We start from the raw sequence: 10,473 nt of genomic DNA, 5'->3' as shown, positions 1-10,473 counted from the left end.
TTGAGCAGCTAAGCCTGTTAACTGCCATGAGTCACTTTGAGGATATCATAAAATGAAAAATAATATCAAGGTCTTGCTCTCTGCACAAGCATAGGCGTATACCTGTGCATAAGGTAGGCTTGCTAATTGCTCATAGTTGCAGCATTGCTTCCTGCTTACACTGCCATCAACTTTCTTCCGATAAAGCATGGTGCCCCGAGTTATGCCGAAGTTTTTATCTGGTTCTTCCTTTTTGTCTAAATAGAAAACCAGAGAACAGGACGTGAACGGACTTTCATATTTATCATTATTATCACATTACAGGATGGTTCTACCTGGAAATAAGTTATTCCCTCAGTATACTGCAATGTTCCTTTTGCGGAACGAGTTTACCCTCGTCTTTTTAAAATATTACTGAACTATACTAAGCCTATCGGCATGTCGGTTGTGAACCGTGAACTTTTCCCCATTAACCCTTTTCGAGGTGACACCTGATTATAATTCACGACAAACTCTTTTCGCTGAAATTACATCCAAATCGCAGAACAGCCACTGTTTTCGTCCTCGAACGTAAAACACGGTGACCTAATTTTCTGGCGGCACGTGCAAAATTAATTTACTGAAAAGTGTCAAAGTGGAGAGAAATTTTAGCATGGATAGTGAGTAATTTCTCATATACATCCCAGCAAGATTGTAAATAGTATTTTCGGTTTAGAAATATTTATGTCTTTTAAGGTTCAGAGCAAATATCACTTGCGGCAGGACCTACCACACTTGCTTGGTGGACATTTTTTGCTGCGGTCTAAAGATGGCGTCTAACCGCACTTTGTTTCGGCGTCAAGGATGCTAAAATAACCCATAAGTGTCGCACACTCTCAGAAAAACTGCGAGCTCGTTATCTACACGATAGTACATATAGCATCGTAAATGGTATATTTGCAAGCTTTAATAGTTATGAAACTTCTCTTCACTTTCAATATAAGTACACAACAGCCACATCAGATGCACTGGCGCCGATTAAGAGGCAGCAAGCTGAGTGACCTGATTTTTATTGACCTTTTCCGTTGAAAGGCGATTGTTTCGTTAGGATTACCTTTTAATGGATTTCGTTCGTTGAACACAACCATTGAAGAAATGCGCTTAGGCAGTCTAGTATATTCACTTAATTTTTACACTACAGTTTCCTTTCCTTCCTTGCGTAGTTATATAACTATGCCTTATAAGTCCCTGCAAGGTCTGTACTGTTCAAACTTGCTGAATTTTGCCGTCGCGGTAGTGTAGTGTAACAGGCGGATTTTGCTTGAACTCCGTTAGCCTTCCTGTACTTCCATCGTGTGCGCCCGTTCTCTTTAGCATATCAGTCGATCTTAGAGTGCTTTACTGTGGGGCTCACGAACATTTAGTTACTGAACTTTCTAGATCTTCAAGCTGAATTTAGCATAAACAGTATTTTATACTCATCCCTACAGGTATTTTTATGAGAGCAGTATTTGGAAATCAAAGAAAGTTTGCCAGTGTCGCACCTACTACGCGAAGTCTCCTTTTGAATGCAAAAGACAGAATGTCCTGGTGGCGAAGATACCCATACCAGGCTATTTAATAAAAACGCTTTTTCCGGCATTAGCATTGTCAGCGGTGTAGTAGAGAAGAATACAGCTAAGACTTGCTAACTAGCAGGCTGGTTAACTATTATAGTATATTTAACTTTTATAACTATTAATGTTAGGCTCTTTATTACTGAGAGGCGTGTAGCTTACCATAAGCCATATGAATATCAATCTTTAAAATTTATAAAACGCGGTTATCCTCGATGCTATGGGTCATCGTACTACATCCCGATGGCTACATTGCACTAAAATGCATGCGCTTTCAAGAAGTTTGCAGGCAAAGCAACCTGTCAAGGGCATGTAACTCGTGAAAATAGCCAAGAACAATACATAGCTGCGCACAAAGGGCGGGACAAAAGACAAAAAGCACAAGGGACGAGCGCAGACTCACAACTTGTTTATTGCACCAAGGCCTCCTTTCTTCAACAACAAGGCGCATGCGCACTAACCAGACAAAGACAAAAAGAACCCTAACCATCACGTCGTCCCGAGATATTCCAACTCTTTGCGCTACAAGTTGATGGACGCCTCACGAGATCAGGGCCTGACAAATGGGTTAGTGAGGCGTTCATTCACTTGTACCTCAAGGAATTGAAATTCATCAGGTTGACGAGATGATTAAGGTGTATCCTTGTGTAGTTAGTGCGCATGCGCTTTGTTGTTGAAGGAAGGAGGCGTTGGTACAATAAATCAGTTGTGAGTCTGCGCTTGTCCCGTATGCTTCTTATGTGTTGTCCCGTCATTTTGCACTGCTAATTATTGTTCTTATAATGTCGTTTCAACTAGCCCCTCACTACACTCTTCTAGATTTGTTAGGTCACAGGGCCGACGGTAACAGTGTTTTCAAAATTCTAAAAACTAATCTGGATGTTACTCACGGTGGGCTACGCGCCTGTCAAGTAATTAAGAAGCCTAAGATTAATTGTTAAAAATTTACCTATTCAATATCAGTTAACCAGCCTTCTAGTTAGCACGTCATAACCGTATTCTGATATACTTGACCGCTCACAATCCTATGCCTAAAAAAGAGCTCTTCTAACTCTTAAAGCAAAGTTTTAAAAATTGTGCGAAAGCGTAGGTCAAACACACTCTATGTTATGCTCGCGCCGTACTAGCTTTCCGCAAAGTAGGAACCCCAGCCGCAGCACAGTCAATCAATGCTGAAAATTTGAAGTTCACAATTAATACACTTCACGCGGGTCCGCGGGCTGCTATTTTTTGAAGCGAAAAGCTTCACTAGGCCATCATCACCGGGTCTGGCGTGCGCCGTGATCAATTCCAGACACAGCAACGCGTGCGCGTGTTCGCCGCGCGACGTCACTGGAGAGGCGCACGTGGTCGGCGGAGCCGCCGCCGAGCACGGCTTCGCCGGTCGACCTTCGCCCTCGTTCGCGCGCTCTGCGCGTGTTTACCGAGTGTGCATGGGCGCGCGCTCGGCTTCCTCGTATGACGCTACTTGCAGCCGCGTGTTTACCACAGTTACTACGCATGCGGATGGAGGGCTATATAACGCGCTTGCCTACACCCTTATTGTGGTGCTCCCAGTGCATTGTGCGCGAACTGCGACAGCCATGACATCAAACAAAGCATAACTGCAGCTTTTCGCTTGTATATCCCGGCTTAACCAGAGCTAAGCCACTGCCAATTTTTTGGGTAAGTAGTTTCAGCCCATATTTGGTCACTCACGAGAGCGGCAATAAACTACATGATCGATTAAGGCACCGAAAAATTTGTGTTGCTGTTCTGTATGGCATAGCTGCTTGATATAGCGCCACACAACCTCAACGGCTGACTTGTGCTTTTCTGGTATCGTCCAGCCATCCCTTTCAGGCGTATCCGACAATGCGTCCACCACCCATGAGACAACGAAAATGGTGGAAACCACTGATGCTACTTCTCGGGCACCGTCTGCACCAACGGAGCTTTCCACCACAACCGGTTTGGAAACGGTAAGGCTCAAGAACGTTCTCAAAATCGTTGGGACTGCATGGCGCAAAATGTACGCGAGGCGTGGACCATGAAGTTTAACGGGCTGTTTCGCCATATCAAGAAGCAGCGCATGCGCAGGCTGTGCCAGGAATGGGTGCTCATGCCCACCTCGTCTTTACGTCGCGCACTTATGTATGCGTCATCTCAAGAGGGAGTTCAGTAAAACGGTGAGTTGAGCGAGTTGGTACATCTTGAGAAAAAAACAGCGCATGAACAGGGACACAAGAAAAGAAGGAGGCATTATGGGACCGGCACTTGGGGCGCTTACAGCTAAAGTTCATCATTTTAAAGCTCTCTAAAGGTTAAACCGAGCGTGAAAATTTACCACGCTTCCACTAAGCTGAATAAGTGAGCTGCACGAGAACATGAAATGTTGTTTTTGAAAATGCCTGCTTCTTTTCCCCTTCTTTATTTCCTTTACAGTACAATCCAGCTCTTGAATCACTAAGTTTGTGCTGAAGGTTTTCTTATGAAAATTTATAAACACCTGCTCACAGGTGCACATATCGTTCGAGAGTCATTTATAAAGAGTTAGCGCCTTAAGAGGGCGCGTACCATTCTTCGACGACAACTGGCCATGGGACACTTCAAATGCTTAAATCAGGCCCTCGTTCGAAACATGTGAAAAACCGAAATCGGGCTTGCCCCCGTTGATTGTGCATGTGTACATTGTCGGTATTGCAATGGGTAACCGAGCTAACATTCTCATATCTAGTTAACGTCACAAATTCGTCAGGTACTTCAGGACGCATCCAACGTAAATGCGGGCTCTGTGCGGGGGAATAGTCGGCAAGCCTCAATGGTGTTGTGCACAGTAACGCGCTCTTGTTCGCACAATGGCCGTGGCTACAAAGGAAAGAGCGAATTCGCGCATGCTGCACATACCAGTTCTTGTTTGGGTACTGGAGGGGCGCTTCAGAGTAAATTTCCGCTCGAAGGGCGATATTACATGGCACGCCCCGGTAAACACACCCCCGCAAAACCGCTATTAACCCTATATCTTCCGTGGCAGGGCAGAACTAGCTGATGAGCCTCCATCTTATTGTATATGCATTCCTCTAAAAGGATAAACTGAATTTTGTGTCCTGAAAGATAATATTATATGAGACGTAACAAAGAGTTTTGAGTCTGCACGCCAGTACTAGTACTGGAGTTATATGTTTCCGGCTCTGGCAGCCACGCAAATTGCGAAAAACTAACGCAGCGCATACGGAGGAGTAACTGCGAGTATCACCTGAATGCCTTTGATTAAATGCAACTCACGCCAACTATCACCTAGTTGGGCGAGTTACATAATTCCCAACCTTCATCACACATTGTACGCCAATGACATTACCCTGTGATGCGAAACCGGATGTCCCGGGGACGCAGCAACGACCCTCCAGGAAGACGTAGACACCATACTGGATCACTTATACAAATCCGGACTCCAACCTTTAGCATAAATGTCGGAACTTGATGATCCTGATGAATCGAACTAAATACCAAAAGAAACCAACACCGTGTTACAACTCACCACACTCGCCAAACAAGCACCAAAGGTGACATCGTGCAGAATACTCGGACTCATGTTACACGACAACAACAATGCATACTCTAGCGATGTACAATTTTCAAAAAGGCTGCCGAAATCTCACATCCGAGCAATCCTTATAAAAAAAAAACAGGGCTTAGAGAAAAACAAGCAACTCACCTCGTCACTGCACTTGTGCACAGCAGACTCCTGTACACCACCTCATACTTAATCCTAGCACAAACACAATCTCGAAAACTCGAATCTCCATTCAACACATTCATAAGGCCGCTTTGGAACTACCCATACAAACTTATAATAGGCGACTTCACAACACTAACCTCCTACTCTCGCCGAACTAGCACAACACCACAGAGAAAGACAAGTAGCGGCAGGGTTGCCGTTGGTGGCTACTTTGCGCCAAATTGGCTACTTTTCGACCCCGTCTGGCGATGAAAATTTCACGCTGGCTCCTTGGCTACTTTCTGGCTACTTTGAACTTCTATTTTGGCGCATTTACTAGCCATTTTTTTTTTAATTTGCATATACAATAGCAAGCAAGAACAGAAAAGAACAATTATTCCCAAGCTTATTTGCTGTCCTCATCGCGGTCCTGGTCGCCTTGATGCGCGCGCGCGTCCTCGACGCATATATTCCTCCAACGAACTGGAGTCTGAAATACGCCAGCAGCAGAGAATCAGCGGTGCACTTGATCGCGCATCATGTTTGACTTTCCGACACGCAGCGGCATCGTACAAGGACACTTGCGGCGAATGCCCTTTTCAACACCTGGCGCAAGGAGCACTGAAAATTTTGACCCTTCCAATTTCTAACGCTGATGCAGAGCGCGTGTTCTCTTGCGTGAACGTGACGAAAACAGAGATCCGTAACAAAATGTAGCTGGATTTGCTTATGGCAATTCTGCGAATCAAATTCGGGTTACGACTCCAAGAAAGAACAGCATCATCGTTTAACGTTCCTGCTGAGTTGTTGAATAGAATGTGCCAAAATTACTCCGGCAAGAACACTATCTACTCTAGATAAACTACGCGGACTGAACTTTTATTTATTTGCAACGTACCTGATACCTGAAGGCCGAGCAAGAGGCCCAAAATTCCGTGCTCTTTATTTACTCTGTGTTTTTGTGTTGATTCAAAATGATATTATTTATTGTTCATTAATAAAAGTGGCTTATAATAATGGTTCTTTTCTACTTGGCTACAAATTTGGCGCCAAGATCAGGTGGCGTGGCTACTTTTGGCTACTTTTAGCTTCAGTTCTGGCTCTTTTTGAAAAATTCCCAACGGCAACCCTGAGTAGCGGGCTTGTCTTGTACAGAGCAGGGAAGCGGCATCCTGAACCAAGCGTCGTCCCATCAACCCGGCACCAGTTAGCCAATGTCCTCAGCTACCACTCAAAAGCACATTTCAAAACATACCAAAAAGCATGCCGCCACACCTCCATGACGGTCGACGTCAAGCCCATGGAAACCATCACCGCAGAGACAGCACATGTATAACGATATTAACGGACGCCACACGGTCTTAGGGCCGTAGCGTATGCAATATACGTACCCGGACAGACAAAACAAATCACCCGCACCGCTAGGCCATTTTGCAGCCCTCCCAACACAGCTACTAAATAATCTCACGTGGTATTACATGCTATTTATGAAGCACCTTTACTGACTAAACACCAGTCCACTGACATCAACATCTACACGGCTCCAGCAGAGCCATCCGTAATATACAACGCAGTATAATAGAAACCTACCTACATGACATTCTAGTAGAATCCTATAACAGCAATCCGAACATTAAAATCACCTTTCGTTGTATACGTAGCAATAGTGGCATCGAGGGAAATGAGTTTTGTTCATCGGTCCGCGGAATCAATATCCGGGCGCCTTCGATACCCTACCCAAATGAAACGTTAGTGGAGGACGCCGCAACACACACAGATCAAATAGCTAAACACCTCTAACAAATAGCTAAGCCAGCCTCACCCGTCACTGAACAAGTAACAAGCACACGCCCTTCGCAAAGTTAAAAAACCCTTTTCATTCCACTAACGCCCCACAACTTCGGATGCCGTGACACAGCTCACTGTCCCAACTGCCCAGAAATCAAGGCAGACACCAAGCACATTCTCTACTCATGTAACACTGCCATTACCGGTCGTCATTTCCAATACCCCCCCCCCCCCCACACACACACACACTTTCTCCTTCATAGAGTTTTTAGCGTCACACGCGCTCTTGAGAATATCAGCGGGCCTTGTCGGAGCAGGCGCTCTACTTTACTGGGCCTTAGTGCCGGCTTCGAATGAAGGTTTTTTCCTCGTTCCTCCTTCCCTATTTTACTCCAGGTGGCACAAGATGAGCATTCACTAAGTGGCCCATCTCCGCGCGTTATTTGAGCTTGTCACACAGGTAACAACCGGCGGTGTGGTAATAAAGCAGTAACTCCCACCTGACCTGCTATGGTTCTTTCGTTTCTTCACGTGGTCGTTGGCTGGTTTGTTTGTCGCTGCCCCTTTCGTTCGCCACTGCGCTCCCAATCTATGGCCCTAGTTCGAACTAGAAAAAAAAATGCTTACCTCATGAGTTTAGCGCGGTGGTGAGCAGCGACAGCTGGCTGTGGAACCGCTAAGAAAAAGCACATTGCCGTCGCATCGGGTTTCTCCATCGGTTGCCATCGCATCCGGTGCCCAGAGATGGCACCGGTGCCGCTGTGTCGCCTCAACCCCTCCCCCTCCTTCCTTTCTAGAATCTGTTTGGAAGAGTTGCGAAAAACAAAGCGCGGGGGCACCATCGAGGCTATCATAGTTTAGCGGTTCTTTTCCTTTGCCGCAGCCGCTGACGGTGTCAATAATCCACTTCTGAATGAATCAGACAAGTGCCCCTAAAAAGGTTGGTATGAAAGAATACTACGGATAAAATTGCACTTCTGTGCTAAGTTTGAGCCCGAAAAACTCACCGGTTTAGCTTCGAAAGCATTTTATGTCGCATGAAGAATTTCAGAACTACCAGTATGTTTTTGTTGGCGCCTACGAAGTCGTAACGCTGAGACGAAAAAAGACGCTGCGATCGTAGGCCCAGTTTGAACGAACGTGAGTGGTACATCATATGGCTGCTGCCCTTGAGTGCACTTCACGTGTTGTGTAGCCACCTATATGTCTCGCATTATGTCCAAAGCCCTATATCGGCTTAGTAAGGCCAGCCAATATTACCCATAATTTTCAGTATCGGACCTAGAAGGAAGCTTCAAGGGGGGACGCTCGCTTCCAACCACATATAACCATTCAGTGCAAATTATAATTCCTGCGCAGATGTGTATAGAACGTTGCAGAGCCGTTTCAAATCTTTTGGCGGTGTTTGATGACCTATGCTTGGCCGAGCTGACAAAACAAAGGTCGCACAATGCCCGAATCATGACCGGCATGCACACGATGGCCACCTGACCTCAGGTGAAGGCGTACCGTTGTTCTCCAGACAAAGTGAGCGCGTGCTCGGCAGGGGCGCTGCTACTGCGTCAAGGGTTACGGGCGTCCCCGTAGCGGCTGCCCTCTCAGAAATAGCTCCCGCTGTGAAAAGAACTCCGACAAAGACTGGCCTGGTTTTTCAGCATCGCTCCACCAAGCTGCAACCACCATGGGATGGGAAGGCACAAAGCTTCCGTGTGTTTTTCGCTGTCCGGTAGTGCCGACATATATCTGATATAGATTTAGGTATTTCAGGTAAATAAGAAAAACAGACTTCGCCGGAAACACTAATGCATCGCGGATATAATGTCAACTGTAATATAAAAGACGAGGCCCATGGCCATTGGGGATTCTGCCACCTGAAGGTGGCAAAATAATCAATGACCAAAAGGCAACTACAGCGACGTACGGCAGGAGGAGCGGGCCCAGGAAGACTCCCCTGATCATTCTTGGGAAGTAGTGGGTAGACATGAGATATGGAAATGGGATGTAGAATATAGGGATGGATTTGTAGGATTTAGGAGAGAAGGGGACTGCGGTATTTTTACAAATTTCTGATCCCTTGGAGCTCTTTTCCAGGCCTCGGTAGGGAGCGAGCACTCGAATTTTCACCAATAGTGCGGTCCTCGGCCTCCAAGCGTACTTCCATTTCGCAGAGAACGTGGCCGGGGTCTCCGACCCTCCAAGACAGGATAACTTAATAGGAGTCAGACGGAGGTCCTGTCCCCAAAGCCAGGTGCGCCACCCCGACCGTCCAATACTGCCAAGATGACAGAGGTTTCGCTCCACCCGTTCGGTGCTTCGGCTTTTACTCTAAGATACTCACTGGCAGCGGGCAGGCCGCGCAGTCTGATTTCCCTTCGGTGGCACCGACAGTGCGAATGAATTGCAACTTGCCGTAGATCATGTACGACAACAAACCTACACAGAGAGCACCTTAGAGCCGCATCACGCGATTCAGCGTCGAAATATTCGAGCACATAATCACTTTGAATCAGTGCTCAGCGCTAGAGTTTTCATTTCGCTTGATCCGAAAATATTCCTGCTTTTCTCATCTTGTGCTTACCAGACGTCACAACAGGACGTAGAAAACGTGACAGATGAATCGAATTTTACATCCTTGATGTCAGTTGAGCCCGTCAAGGAGACAACGGAAGCCGGAGTATTTATTGAAACTACCGCCGCAGATACGTCTGTGTCCGCAGGGTCCCCTCAGGTGAGACATCATCGGTAATGCCTTCTTTGCGTCTTTATTGTTTATTGTCTTTCTGATGGCGAGTAATGTTCGGGAAGGCAACTATGAGCAATTCGTAACTCTAGAACTGTCGTACTCACTGTCTAGCTCAGTAATCTAGAATTTAGCTGCCCATGCGGGCCGCATTGATAAGTCGTTCTCTAACTCGCGCCAGTAAGGGGAAATGAACAGGGCAGGGCATAAATTCTTCAATGGCTGCCTCAATATTGGGAAGGCAGGCAGTTACTTTCTACGATGAGAAACCGGCCGATGTGAAATAGTGAACACCGGTAGTGATATGCATATGGCCGAGAAAGGAACGAAGATGTAATTAGCTCAGTGCTTTCAGAACGCAGATTGCTCAATATTTATCGCAAAAACAACCTGATTGTATTACTTTTGAAGCAGATCAAATGACTGCCCTATAAATATTCTTCATGCTTGCATTTTACGAGATTTTCAGCGATTACCTCATTCAGTACGGCAATCATTTCCTTGTCTTCTCGTCGGTGCTAGGGCTAATTACCATAGGCATCTTTTTTTTTCCTTTTTTTGTCATCTCTTGTTTCTCTCACATGTCATCAAGGTCACCGAAAAGACAACGACTGCTGAGTCAACGAGCGAATTCAGTAAGCAGCGACTTGCAGTTACCGCAAACGTCTTTGAAG

At 46.1% G+C, this 10,473-nt stretch overlaps 1 protein-coding gene across 1 annotated transcript in view; it reads left to right on the top strand.

Annotated features, from left to right (window-relative positions):
* Positions 1-10,395: 10,395 nt before the first annotated feature.
* LOC149343405 (uncharacterized) overlaps positions 10,396-10,473 on the top strand; it is a 32,432-nt gene continuing 32,354 nt past the window's right edge. Inside the window, exon 1 of the mRNA XM_089546960.1 lies at positions 10,396-10,434. Coding sequence (XP_089403086.1) covers position 10,434 — 1 coding nt within the window. The 5' untranslated portion in view covers positions 10,396-10,433. The remainder of the gene's footprint in view (positions 10,435-10,473) is intronic.

The sequence above is a fragment of the Amblyomma mixtum genome, chromosome 5 (assembly GCF_055824585.1).
Source record: "Amblyomma mixtum isolate Tamu chromosome 5, ASM5582458v1, whole genome shotgun sequence".
Lineage (NCBI taxonomy): Eukaryota > Metazoa > Arthropoda > Arachnida > Ixodida > Ixodidae > Amblyomma > Amblyomma mixtum.
This window is presented reverse-complemented; position numbering and strand designations above follow the sequence as displayed.